The following is a 14,834-nucleotide window of genomic DNA, read 5'->3' on the forward strand; positions in this document are numbered from 1 at the left end:
GGCGTCTAGCTGTGATTTATTTGTCTTCACTTTGATGAAATATTATTACATTAATAAAATCCCAGCACTCAAAACATTCTATCCAGCTACACAGTGACTTTCATGTTTCTTCAGAATAACAGTTAAAATTAGGTATGATATTTTTTGCTGTTTTCTTTTCTAAGTGTGGTACAGCTTGATTTTAGTACATTTCTCTCATTGTTTCGTTCATAAAACACCACTTTTCACTCTGCCAAGAGTTGGATCACAGATGTTTTCTAGTGGCAGCTATGCAGGTTGAAGAAACATTTAGTAACACAATGACCATTTTTCTGCCTGAAGTTACTGCCTGAGTTATAAATTGTATAGAAAAATGGACCAGACAAATCTGAAGTAAGGACTTACCCAACTAAATAACTGAGTAAAGCATCTTCTTTTTTTTTTTTTTTTTAGGTCACACAGCAAATGTGATTTCAAGAAACGAACATATTTGGATTGTGTGCAGTCAGACACATAACTACAAGTGCATGATTTCTGATGGCATTGCAAAGGAAGTTTTGATAGGATGTGATACTGCTACAAGGTGAGTAAACTGACCTTCCAGTAGATCAGCACCTACCAAAGAGCCCCCAGCTCTCATTGTTTATACAGTGTCGGTGTTGGCTACACCCATTGCTTCTACACCTGAGTACATAATCCTCTTTGACAGCATGATCTGCACAGCAGCTGGGGCTCCAGTACTGTAAACAGTTTTGCAAGTGATTAAGGGCAAGCAGGTGACTGCTATCCTGCAGGGGCCAATATTTTTAGTGCCAGAAAATTCTGAGACAGGATGGGGAACACAGGAACTTGTAAGTAATGAAGAAACAACCTGCCGGTTTCTTTCCTGCTCCCACCACTGCTCAGGCTGCTTTCCACACACCTTGAAGAACACATGGATAATCAAAAGCCAATCCAGATTTTATAAGTGTTTTAACAAATACTGGTAGTAAGTCAAATGTATTTCATGAATCTCTGATTGCTCTTTCAATTTGAGTAGCAGAGGCTTACAGTATACATCAGCGTGACAGCTTTAGGCTTCAGATAAGCAAGTATGCTATTTGAATTCCCTAAAATTATTTCTACTTATAATAGGTTTGAATTTGATGGGTTTTATTCCAGCATATAGACAAATTCTAAATCTGTGCTACATAAAGCCAATTAAAAAAAAATAATTCTGGCTTCAGTTGTGTTTAGATCCCTAACACTTAATAAAATAATTCTGTAACTGAAATGGAGTAATGGTCAACTGGACAACCACGTTTATTAGAAAAAGTCTTAAAAAAAATTCAACATAAAGTCCCCAAAGGGCACATTGAAAGCAATACAGCCAGTTCTAATTCTGTAAAGCTTGGCACCTCTTGTACATATCCTTATCAGCATTGTCAACTCATGCTTTTGTTGCAACTTGTTATGTGCTGGGTTCAAGACTTGAGTTCTGAAGTCATATGCAAATGTAAGAAATTCTTCAATTTTTTAGAAACTAAATTTCTGATCATAACTGCAGAAAAGATTAATATGACTCAGATGAAGCACAGTATCATCAGAAAGATTATTATATGCTTTTTATATCTCAATTTGTATTCTTATAGCTGGAAGAGTTGAGATGTGAGCTTTGTGCTGCAGTCATATATTAAAAGAGTTTTTATGAGCCTGCACTTTTTTATAGGGTTTTTTTACATCTTGAGTGAATCAAAGAATTGCAGTGTTATATCAGCAATCTTGTATCTGACATTTAATGATGATACCTCTAACCTTCCCAGCTTCCACTACATTTGATTCTTGTTACTTCTCCCTTGTCTTTCCTTCCCCTCTTACACTCTAGGAAGGACACACAGTCAGAGCAATACTGATTAAAAGCAAAATTCACATTCAGGCAACTATGGGAGACAATTTGCAGTCTCAGATTATAAACTTGAGATACTTCTATTGTTTCTGCCATCTGCTTTCTTCCCTGAAGCTTTTGAACTGGACCCACTGCAACATTATTAATTACACTTAAACTACTACTGTGAAGTAGGAAGCCACCCTTTATTAAAAGGCAGCAACTACAACAACAAACCCTCATCTCCTTCAAAAACCCACCAAAATCCTTTTGACACCTACCAGCTCTTCCCTGTGATCAGGTCCTAGATGAAACTATGAGTTTTTTTGCAGATGGGTCTCTGAACACAGTGGTCTATTTACGTACACACTGTGCTAAGAACAAACCCACACAAATTAAAATAAAGACCCAAGTAGCTGAAATAGCGTCATTTTAATGGAAACTCTCCTTTTGCACTTTGTGTGGAAATAACAAGTGCTTATACCAAGTGACTGTGATTTACTGCGAATTGCAGCAGTGTTAGAGTGAAGAAGGATGAGTAAAGGAAAAAATTATCTCAAGAATCTGTCAGGTGTTTTACCATCAGAGCCTGCTTAAGGTCTGTGGACAGAAACACAGCTGTGAAAATGAGACCACATAGCAGGGCTTGCAGCCTAAGGTTATTCCTTCTGCCTGGGGAACGGGAGAGCCAGATCACTGCTACTTCTAGAAGTGCATCCCACTCCTCTGCCAGGGACAGCAGCTGCCCCACAATCATCAGCCCTGCCTGGGCTGGCAGCAGGGGCAATAGCTCAGCCAGCCTGGCTTTCCAGAGCTCTTGCACAGCCAAACCAGGCAGAACCCTATTGCTTCTCTCAACTGCCTTCTGACTGCTTTATATACAAGAAGTCTTTCTTTAACTGAGCCACTGTGGTCACTCTTTAAGAACAATTTTAAACAATGTTTCTATGTGCCTCTTATGTACAAGAGCTGTATTTCTAGAATTTAATAAGGTCATCCTGGAAACACTTCAAGTACTGTGTACTAATTAACTTATAAAAGTACTTAGTACTTTTGTTGCCAATGACCCATCTGAATGAGAAAATCACATCCAAATGGAAGTCCTATGCAAATGAGCTATTGCATTAGGAAAAAGTGTGCTAAATAGCTAATTGGTTTAAATAGATGTTTGACTGGAAACAGTGAATAGTGTATTCATTTGACAAGGATGCAGAATTACTGGAATCTCTTTCGATGTATAAATACACATGAATATTTTATGATACTCTCATGCATGTGACATCAATACGCATGCTGTACAGCACTTCTTATTGGAATAAGGATGTTAGGTAATGCTGGATTTTGTTTTATGGGAATGAAACACAGGAGGATTTAACATTTTTATGGGAATTTTAACTATGATATCTGACCAGTTGGTTCAAGGTAGAGCTCAAATTAAACTTAATTGCAGCAGGTAGCCTAGACAGTTGCCTAAGGAGAAAGGCACACTTCCAAACAACAAGCGATGGCCACTCCCAAGGAACACTCAAGGAAAGTCCATTTCACGCAAATATTTTTTTTTCAGGGCTACAAACAAAACCTGCCATTGGAGTCCAGTTCTTCAACTTATGACAATTCTGCATGTCTGAACTGAAGCTTTTCACATACGCTGAAGTACATCCCTCTAGAATAACATGGTCCCAACACTAAAGTACTATACACTATGTTACAACATGAACTTTCCCAAATTGATAAAATGAGGGATTGACAGTTCAAACTTACTTTTTGAACTTGTTTATTATCCCACTTTCATTTTTCTTGATGTCATGCACCATCTTTTGAAGCTTCCTGTAAAATATTAAACAAAGCCAGCATTAAAATTACCAAATGATTGAAAATCCATTTATATAAATTAAGAAAAATATGCTTAATATGTCTTCAATAAGTAGTTTAGTTGCTAAATCATTTGTGCATAAATTTTTCCTCCCTTTTTAACAGAGCCCTTTAGCATTGTTTGTGTTATCCTTCTTAATACAATTACATGCAGTTTAAACAATCAATTTGAGTGAGTGCCATCAGGAAGAAACATCATTGCCTAAATTAATAGTTTAGAACATTTCAATGTTAACATTTTGTCCAGATCTGACTTCACAACACTGCATAGCTATAGTGGGAATGCCCTCTGATTTCTGACCCTACATGGGACACTCTATCTCATGCCCACAGTGTTTGCAGTTACAATAGCAGGGGAAAGACAATACATTCCTGGGCCCAGGCCATTTGAGAAACTATTAGAGCATTGATGACTCTGAGCTGTAAAAACTCATGATCTTAGGACTCCAGTTACATGGACTAATATCTAGAATTGTAGATTGTTTTATTAATCACCTGCATTGACATAATTAAAATTTTACTTGTAATCAAGGCAATTTAAGTTGAATATTTTTCACTTTTCAAGTATCATTTAGAATCCCACCTCCCTTCTCATTTAAAAAATCCACACCACTAAAATCAAGTCAGTGTCAAGAATACAGATAGAATTTTTAGCAAAAGACTGACTTAATAGTGAAACCTGTTCAAAGTCTGCAGATACCAGAAACTTCTATAGAATGCACATATATTTTGAGTTTCTTCTCACAGTGTGTGTTCTTCCTGTTCCCCTAAACTTTGCATTTTTTATTAGAACTGAGCTGAAGATTTTAGCACAACCAATAATGTATTGATTTTTTTTTTCCAAAAAGCACTTAAAAAAAATTGGCCGTCCATTCTTCATTACACATTGTCCATGTCATTCCACGTTTTAGTCTTCCCTACTTCCTCTCTGATGCACAGTCAGGCTACCAACAGACTCTTGGACGCTTTGCTTACAAAGAGAAGTACAAGCATCCAAGTACTCTTTCTTCTTTTTAAAGCTTTCTTTAAACTTGAAATCTTATTATTCAGAAGGTTGAGTAACACATAGTTTCACTAAAAAAAGGCATCTTCCAGCTTCATCACTAGTAATTAAAAACTTTCTCTTAAAAATTAAAATAGTTTTTTCAAAGGAAATTGGAATTAGATGAGAACTAGCTAATCAAAATCCGGGGGTAACTGCACTAATGTGATTATTTGTCTGCAGTCCTCGGTTTGGGCTGAGCAGACATGTAGCACTCAAGGCATCAGGTAGCAGCTGAATATTAGACTTCTGCTGGAAAGGACCTTCCTACCTCTGCTCCTGATTTTAGAGCAATTGTGTTAGGTAGTGATAATTAGTCACATTTTATGAGACTTGCTTAAAAAAAACCAGTTAAATAACTGAGTGTTTCTAAGTTTTTAGAAGACTAAATAATAAAGCTTGATTTTATTCTTAATAATGTTTATTAACAGAACAGAAACAACGGATCTTTTCACTATATTAGCCGAATTTGAAGGATAACCCCTGTAATACCATAACATGGTATATAATGCTCTGACAAGCTAAAACATGGGTCTGGTACTTAAAGGGCATTCCTAGAGCCTAAATCTTTGCCCAAATTCACTTAAAAAGCAATTCAGCCTATTCTTTCTAGATCCTCAATTCAGAAAAAAAAAAAAGAGAATAATGGACAAATAATTCACAAGCCCATCTTTAACTTTTGCTGAAAACTCAAACCATTAATTTACAGCAAAATGACACAGTGTTACCTGCTGACATAAAGCAATAAATTACTTATAGGGGTGAAAAACAGGTGCACAGCAACATGTTCCAAGATTTCCATCAAGAATGCACTACACCTACAAGAGTAGCTTGGATTATTATCTGAACTAACCAGATACATTAAATCTGGGGTGAAAAGCTCAGATGAACTTCTGCTTTTCTGTAGTATTTGTTGTTGGTTTTTTTCCTAACAGATTCAGCTGCTGGTTATGCTCGAAACATCATACACAGCCATTTTCTGCAGTTTACTGTTTCTGTATTGTGCCCCAGCTGGCACCTGGCAGTGTCTATAAATTAAAAGTAATGAGGAATGAAAAGACTGAGAGGAGATTTAAATGGTTGAGTTCTAGTTTGGGGAGAATGATTGTCTTCAAGTGTTTGTGTTTCTTTCAGAAAGGCTTGCCAGACTTCAATTAGGCATACATGTAAGCAACAGTTACATTTCCTCCTGTGTTTGTTCTTTGTTTGAGATGGGACTGAAACATCATCAACAACAAAATCTAATTGTAGAATTATATCTGAATATTGCTCATTGCTCAGTGCTGACATGAACATTAGCTGAAATACGGCTTTATTTTGAAAAATTGGGCTTTTTTTTCACCTTACTGGTTGTATTCTATATTATTATTTGGTCACTTAAAAAAACCTCCAACACACACACATACACAAAAAAAACCCACCCCGAAACTCATACTTATAGGTACCCAGAAGAGTTTGCTCTTCATTTTATCATATTCAGGTGGATTGATTAGAGTATCATGGGTCTTTCATGAGTTTTGAATAAGACTATAGCTTAAAAGATCATTCTAATACATATTTTTTTTAAAAAAGTGCATTTAGAGATAATCACACACGCTGCTGCTGGTATGCTATTTTTTCCATGTAGATGGACTGAAATCAAAGCACTCCCATTTTTGCATAATTGAATTTCCTAAAAATCTGTGACTCTTATTTCTTATTTTTTTTTATGGAGGCATTTCATTTTCTAATTACAACTTCGTTAAATTAGAGAGTACCTAATACGTGTTTTTCTCAATCTTTAAAATGACATAGCTCTTACAGGAGTTGTTAGAAAACTTGTTTGTTGCCTCCACACAATTTAACTTGTATCAAGCCTCTGTGAGTAAGCAGATAACCAGTGCACTGTGTAGTGGTAAGTGTAGGAAGTCATCAGCTATGGCTGATCTCCAGTTCAAGTGGAATCCCCTTTGACCCATAAAGTTGAACAAACTGCACAAACCAGTCTATCCAGTTAGCTAGAGGCTGAGATTTCTCGAGCTGCCAGGTGACATAACAGGCAACAACTGAAAAGTTTTACAAAGAGCTGTCTGTCTGACTTGAGATCTTAAGGAGACAGTAGAAATGACGAGAGGCAGGCAGGAAAGTGTATGGCAAGAGGATTCTCCAAATCTTAAGGGTCTTGATTCCAAGCCTGAAGGCCGCTCCAGAGCGATGAGGAAAGGGAAGCACAGAAGGGCATTTCTACACTTAACATTTTGCCTGGATCTATGTATCTGACCAGCACTAAAATACTCTTGTATGGCTCTCAGATACTTAAGATTATACTCCAAGTAAAGAGGTTCATTGTGGGAGGGATTTATCAGAGCAGGAGCCCTGAGAGTATCTAGGAAATGGAGGCTACCATGGCCCAATGTAGACAGCTCTTGCTTCAGATACATAACTACAACCCTCTTTCTTCACAACATCTGAGTCAGGACCTTGTTACCAACTAATGTTTATCCTCTAGTGTTCTCTTGGGATGAGCAGATGAGAGAAACATTTAAGGACCTCAGTCAGCAAGTACTGTAAATGAAAATAATAAGTAATGCCAGTTTTACCTTGCATTGCAGGTAATTAAAGATAATCAAGAGGTCAAACTTAAGAGTTGCTTCTTAACTACAAGCACCAACTCTTCATTCAATCTGGTTGAGAGCTTTTTATGTAAAATCAGGCTTGCAGACAAAGGTGCAGTCTGTGTCACTGCTAATCTTTGAAACATGTTTCAGCAATAGATAGATATTTTGAGATCCAGCTTAATTGTGACAGGTATAGACTGGATGGGACCCTTTTGATCAGGAACTCACTGAAGACAATAGATTTTCAAAGTTCTGCAGATGAGAAGTTTGGAAGTTTTGGCTCTGGGTGCTTCCAAAAATTTTTAGGTTTCTTAAAATACATTAGAAATCCTACATGTTGGAGGTAATAACAAAAAAAAGAATCTTAAAATGAAACACTTTTTAGCCCTGTGTTGCTATTTTTCCTATCTTACCAATTTGAACCTCCAGTAATTTAGGATTATGAAATCTATTGACGAAGGGGTGACTACCTGTGTAAAGGAAGGTGGAAAATTTTACCACTGCAAATACCACATATTCTGAAAGAAGGATTTGCTGTGTCACAAAATACCTAGCTGCACTCAAGGACTGGCAGAGCTGCCTTGAGATGAAATAAAATGAAACAGAACTGCCCTCTCTTTGATCTGGTCACAGCTCAGCATATGAGGAATGCATGATGAGTGAAGGAAAAAAGCTGGGTGGACCTGGCCTGTGACACATTCCCACCTTCAAACATCAGCTGGAAGCTTTTGGCTCTTGCATATACACTATGCTACAAAAGCTTTCTAAAGTTAAAATAATTTTTAGAGGAGAAAAATATAAATAATATAAAGAAGAATAAAGTGTGCAACAAGCTCTCAACTCAGACATGAGATAAGGTAGAGAGTCCCCAGATTTGAAAAAGAGGAATCTGTCTTAATTTCAGACAGATCTGTATAATGTGGAATTCTCCCACCATTTAGACTAATTTTTGAGAAATGTTATTTATCAGTATTATAAATCTGTGAAGACATTTACAAATATCTATTACGTAGATCAGTGTATTATGGCTCAGACCAGTCATCATGAATGGTTCCTTAGTTATCATGACCTTTTCCTGCTCCTCGAAACAGGGAGGGATCTGCTGTGTGCATGAACAGCACGGTTCACCTCCTTGCACACAGGGAATCCAGTACTTTGTACCTTCAGTGTGCACACTGGTTGTATTTTAGCTGTACAGCTGCCTGTGTCACATGACAAGTGACAGCCCACAGCAAGTGACGCCCCTCTGCTCTAATAGTATCTTAGAGTCTCTGGAGTGGGCAGATGGGACACAGCTGCTTCAGGGTGTCTGGTTGTGAGCACTTGCAGCTGGGATGGGTCCTGATAATGTTTTTGGACACAGGGCTGACTTCAGCAATGGTAGGGAGAGCTGACAAAACAAAAACCAGTTTTAAAGGATTCACAGGAAATTTTCTATATTTCAAGCATACTTATTTCTGCTTATGTGGAGGATTAGAATTATACCTCCTTACACTTCTAGTGTTTACAGGACTGTCTGAATTATCTGTTTTGCCTCTTGAAAAATCCCCATCTGTACTCACAAACCAGTTTCTTTAGTTAAAGAAGGGCAGAATTTTGAACATGATACATTCAAACAAGTCTGCAAGGGAAGCTTTGCAAGCAATATTGACACATTCAGCACTAAGGGACCCGTATATTCCTTCTCCTCCTAACATCAGTTCAGTCATTAACTGATGACGTTTAATTGGTTTTAAAATAGTAATAAAAATTTAAAAAATTAATCCCACCGTGAATCAGACAGTTTGCACTCCACTTGCAGTTCTTATACCTTTTTGGGCACATCTCTTTCTCACTGACAGGACAACCTGTAGTTGTGTGCCTAGAAAGCCACATTTTCTGAAGATCATTACTATGTCCATTCACTTAAAGTAAGACTGTAGGTAGGTGTAGCACTCATTTTTATCTTAAGAAAGGCAGCATAACAGATCACATTAAAACAAAAAGTAGTTGTTTCTTGGAGGTTTTTGTTTGTTTGTGGGGTTTTTTTTTTGTTTTTGTCTTTGTTTTTCCCAAGCAAATTCAAACGCTTAGCATTGGAAACCTAGAATACAATTCAGTAAGTACAAATTTAAACTTAAAACAAGAACATCCCCAAAAATACCCACCTGCTTCAGCTATAGTTTTATAGAAAAGAACCACAAAACAGAAAATGAGGAAAAGTATACTGGAATTTGCAGAACAAAAGCTAAGTTATTAGAAGATAAAACCCACAACTCAAAGAACAGAAAATTAAAAATACAGTTACCTCCGTTAATTTAAAAAAAACACATTAAAATATGAAACTAAAGAAGGAACAGCATCCAAAGACCCCTCCTTTATGGCTTCTCGCAGCACAATTATTCCACTACACCCCAGCTGGTCTTTGTTTTGTGTTTCTATTAGCCTTCAGTTTTGTAAACGGCTATGCAGGTGACCAAAATAAGAAAGAAAGCTATTGTTTCTGGACAAAGGGGAAGACTCATGCTTGCTTTTGTAGGAAGAACCTGTTTACCTAGAAGGGGATTTGTTTAAGTACCACTTGAGATTTTGAAAAGCTTGAAGCTTTTATCTTGAACTATCTTCTCAAACTAATTTAACAAAAAAGAAAAGGACCCCCTTTCCCTCGAAAGGCTTTTATGAATACAGTGCTCCTGATGTGATCTCTGTGGAACAATGTGGATCTTGGTGGACTGGGTGTCTTCATAAGATGTATTTTCATATTTCTGCCAGTTTTGTGCATCTAAGACAAACCCAATTAAATGATATAAACAAACTGTACTCCCTTTCACCTCCCTTCCAATTCCTCAGTAGAAAGCAAAAGCAAATGCCCAAATACAGAAAGCATCTAATTCCTCTCATTGGACCGCCTTCAGATGCTTCAGATTTCCATGTGAGCACACCCCTATATCAGATGCTACCTGGAACAGCGAGAGTGAAGTCCTTTGCAACAAAATACAGGCTGGGTTGGGGCTGGTGTTTTCAATGGCTGTTACATGCATAAAGACAGAGCTGAATTCTTGAGGTGCAGTCAGATAAATGACTTTAGTTGCTGCTGGTCCAAGATAGGGGGCTACAGCTCCTCATCCACTCTGGGTGCTTATCGTAACCCATCCCCTGCAATGGCCTTCATGATGGGATAGAAGGAAGTTTGGAGCTGCAGGTGGTAACCTGTGACACCAAACCATCCATTCAAGGCACCAAGCCTTTGATCTTTATCTGTAAAGCTATCTCAAAGCTGTGAAGAAAAGTTCAAAGAAGTTTGCTCGGTGGGGAGAAGTCAATTACAGCTACCTATCTGAGGAAGAGGGAACAAGGAATTGTCTTCTGCTGTGTTCATGAGATGCACACGGGGAAATGACTATAAATAATTTATAGTCATTTTGCCAAGAGTGTTGATTTCTTAAGAAGTCTCAATAACATCCTATTCTGCTCACTTCTAAATCATGCACTGTTTTGCCTAAAGGCAACCCCCATAATTAGAGCAGGTGTGTGTTTACATTGCACACACAGAAGCACAGAAAGGCTAAATATTGATTATACTTTTCATCTTCATATGCCTTCTACATAATCTTCACAAAGAAGCTGTCAGTCTCTCTTGTACTACTAAGTACTAACATACCCAGAGTAAATAAAAGTACGTAGCATGTAAAGGCATAATACATCCTTGACACAAATCAATCCCAACATGAAAGTGTAAGTACTTTGAGGTGACTGGGAATTCTGCATATTGAAAGAACCCAGGAAGATTTCTCAGTGGGCCAAAGAAAACTAAAGCCTCATCAATGTCACCAACTGAGTGGTGCAACTGCTTCCTCATTTTAGATCAAGGCTGAGGCTTGTTCTGAGTATGTATGGACTGTATATTAACAACAAAGGTTTCATGTGTTTAAGTTGTATGGTACTTTTTGCAATGACCTTTTTCTTTTATTTAGCAGAGAAAAGTTGACTTGATTTTTTGACTTGACAGCCAGTTTTGAATATCAGAAAGCAGTGGTGGACAAGCACTTTTTAGTACAACTTTTAAAAAATATAGATATTTAACAACAACTTGAAGGACTTGAGGTTTGAGCACCTCTTTGCCCTTATCCAGATCCCCCTTTATCCCAACTGGATATTAGTGATACTGTAGAGAGTACAGAAAACAATTACCTATTATAATATGTAATATGAATATTACATGTCACTTTTTGACATAAAAAGTATATTTTCTGTTCTGTAACTGACCTGCTCTGTTTTGAATCTTTTTTTTTAGTTAACTGATCTCCTTTTTGCAGCAGCTTTCTGGATATAAGTTAACGCATTATAAAACAAACAAAAAGTAACCACACACAAGCCACATTCAAAAGGCTTACTCCATTTTTTCTGAAAGGTTTTCCAGCAGCAGGATGTTACTTTGAAATACAGTTCCAGTTTAACTGAGTGTTGTACCTCCCTGAAGGACTAGTACCCTACAGCCTGGTCGGTGAAGGAGAGCAAGGGCAGAAATTCAAAAGAGTTAAGTGGGTTTTTATATTTCACCAAAAAGAGGAAGCACAAAGTCATTGCAGGGAAGTGAATAAAGACAGGATTTGGAATGGACCCAGAAAATTACCACTAACAAACACTGCTGTACTTGGGCTGAAAGTGTTTTTGCTCGAGCGACAGAAGCATTATATCCACCATGGGTGTGGGTGGCACTGACAGGGATCTAATAGAGGCTACTCATGGATCTGTTTTGTTCTGAAGCCTATCAAATGTTGTTAAAACTTTGGAGAAGTACTTCGGTCTCTAAGTCACTTTAACAGAGCCCACACGGGCTGCCATTGAAAGAGGAAATTCCACTCTTTAATGCCCTCGGTGCTTACCCAGCTATGATGAATCATAGAACTTCCAGCTGGGAAACTAATTTCTTTTTTCTTTTGCCAATTTATATATCAGCAGGATCAGATCCAGCTTCATCACATGGTCATTGGAACTCTAGTGCCAGTGTGAGGGCGGAGATGAGTGCACGGCAAGCAGGGATGTTGGGAGGGTGCAAGAAAGGGACCTACTCTTTTGGCAGCAGCTCAGACTTATGCTAAGTTAAATTGGCCATGTAACTACAGCTCCAGTAGTGCTTTGTTGCCTCTGTGCTTCTTGCAGAGATGCCTGTAGCTTCTCTGTTTTAAGACAGAGGAATGAAGGAAACATTTAGCCATATGGTATAGCCACTTGCATTCATAGCCTATATCACCCAGTTGCCCTTGCATTAAGCTTGAAAAATATATACTCCTGTTTTCAGGGATGCATTATTTTAATTCTTTCTAAAGTATTTACTGTGTACTAATTTATGTTGATGTCATAAGCCTGTAGCATTGCACATCTGGGTTTGCTTACACCTGGAAAATGAGCCTGTCCAAAATGTATACACTAACAGATTAGGATAAAGATGCTAACAGAATTTTCAAGTGTCTTTTAGCCCTCAGTCATTTATTATGACTGCTACAAAACAAACTTATTTACAGAGTATTTAAAGTCCTTTTACAGTTTACCAAAGATCTAAGATGATTCCCTGCAGCCAAATAGGAAAATACTGTCACTTTCAGCCACTGTTTTCCATCAGTTTTCCAATTCTCTTGGCTGCTGAGCACATAAAACCAGTGATATTTGCTTTCTAAAAACCATAATTGTTTATCTGTCATATTGTAACAATCAAATAGCAGAGGCATTCTCCAAGGTGAGAAAGGAAGCCATTAAAAACAGTACTTGTTTTCAAATAAAGAGGTATTTACAGGAATTTCTACTATTGTGAGAACTCTTTTTCCTCATCATGATAAACAAATATGGTTTTCCAGCAGGGCTTTTTTTGCAACATTTTATGATTGTCATATTTGCCTTCCAAAAGAAAAGCATCCATCACATTGTAATGTAGTGTGCAGTATATAGGCTTTGAATGGTTCTGTAAAACACAAGACAGGTTTGTTCTGGGATCAACATACCACTGGGTACCTGCAATATCATGTTATGATCTAATATCTAGCAGTCTGCCCAGCTGCACGGGGTATAGTTATAAACTAACAGTAAAAGATGGTTATGCCAAGTTTGTTGAAATGTGGGTTGTTGTTTTTTCACAGCCAAGAAAATTAATTTATTGGGTTATTTGCTTAGCTATTGATCATTTATTATTTGACTGAAAAAAAAAAGGCAAGTCGTTAGATCGAATCTAAATTACTCACTTTTGCTGAATGACTCACAGTCGCAGGCCTAAGATGGTGTCCTTTGTGATTGCTGTAGTGGACAAATGCTCCTACTGTGGACAGTTATTTTGGCAGAACTATGCTGTCACTACAGGACTTAATTTGACTGGGAAGAGTGTGCATATGAAGCAGTGGTGGAACAAGCTATGCCAACGACTGCACAATTTTGCCAGCACAAGTAGAATGAAACTATAGGTACTGTATAAGTATAGCTCATCTTGTGAAGAGGCTACACTCTTACACTACTGTCTACATACAGAGATTTCCCATTTTGTCCACGTTGCCATATTTTTGTTTAACATACACGTAGATCACAGTCAAACATACTTTTCTATAAACAGCACTATAGGCAGGAAGTTCTGTGTGAGAATAAATACCATGTGGTTATTTAATTGGTTTTTTGATTATTGTTTGTTTGTGGATGGTTTTTTTGTTTTGGTTTTTCTTGTAAAAAGTAGCATGTTTCAGGTTTGAGGTTTTTGTTTGTTGGTTTGTTTTTTTTTAGCTTGGAGATTGGTCCAGGCAGAATGACGTAGCTGAAAAGAAGAAAAGAAGCTTTAAAGGGATTGGAATAATGAAATGGTGCAGAGAGAAAGGAATAAAGGAGAACAAATATAGATGGGATGGAGGCTGTGCTACACTGAAGCAAGGTCAAAAGGAGAAGCAAGAGGATTTGACTGGAGAAGTCACACTGGGAGTGAAAGAATGGATTTTTGCAGCGGTATTTGGGGAAGTTTGCATTTCCTATCTCATTCCATTCCAAATTCCAGAGATGAGAGAGATTCAGAACTCTTTAAGCTGACAGAAAATTAGAAGAGATAGAGAATATACAGCTGTATCTTTTAATCACAATCCTGTCCTTTGTATGGCAAGCTAAACCTAGCAATCCTACAGAAAACTTTTGTTTGTACTCACCAGCACAGCAAACATAGCTGGTGACCTTCCTTTTCCCCCGTGCCTGTGAAATCCAACTTTGAAGACTGCATACCATTGGACTGTGATTTCATGTGACCCTGCATTCAGACTACATTTTGGTGGGCTTAAACATGGGAATGCCACAACAGCTGCTGTCATCACAGAATGTTACTGTGCAGTGGAAAGTTGTGAGGAGAAGACAGGAGGCTGCTGGAGGTGGCAATGGGTGGTGTCCTAGAAGACCTTCACAGCTGTTATGTCCTTAGGGCCTGAGGCTGGAGGCAGATTAGACTTTTGCTAGAAAGAGGAGAACACCAGATCAGGTAGAA

General features: G+C 37.8%; 1 protein-coding gene and 1 long non-coding RNA gene across 2 annotated transcripts in view; one reads left to right on the forward strand and one right to left on the reverse strand.

Moving 5' to 3' along the window:
• Positions 1-14,133, forward strand: part of LOC113982543 — a 42,567-nt gene extending 28,434 nt beyond the window's left edge. The window contains exons 3-4 of the long non-coding RNA XR_003538793.2: positions 433-562; positions 14,096-14,133. This is a non-coding gene — a long non-coding RNA (uncharacterized LOC113982543). The remainder of the gene's footprint in view (positions 1-432; positions 563-14,095) is intronic.
• BLNK (B cell linker) overlaps positions 1-14,834 on the reverse strand; it is a 102,700-nt gene that overhangs the window by 31,179 nt on the left and 56,687 nt on the right. Inside the window, exon 6 of the mRNA XM_039379189.1 lies at positions 3,605-3,670. Within this exon, the coding sequence (XP_039235123.1) occupies positions 3,605-3,670 (66 nt within the window). The remainder of the gene's footprint in view (positions 1-3,604; positions 3,671-14,834) is intronic.

This window comes from Pipra filicauda, unplaced genomic scaffold (assembly GCF_003945595.2).
Source record: "Pipra filicauda isolate LSUMZ 115617 unplaced genomic scaffold, ASM394559v2 scaffold15_size4787011_pilon, whole genome shotgun sequence".
NCBI classification, from domain to species: Eukaryota; Metazoa; Chordata; class Aves; order Passeriformes; family Pipridae; genus Pipra; species Pipra filicauda.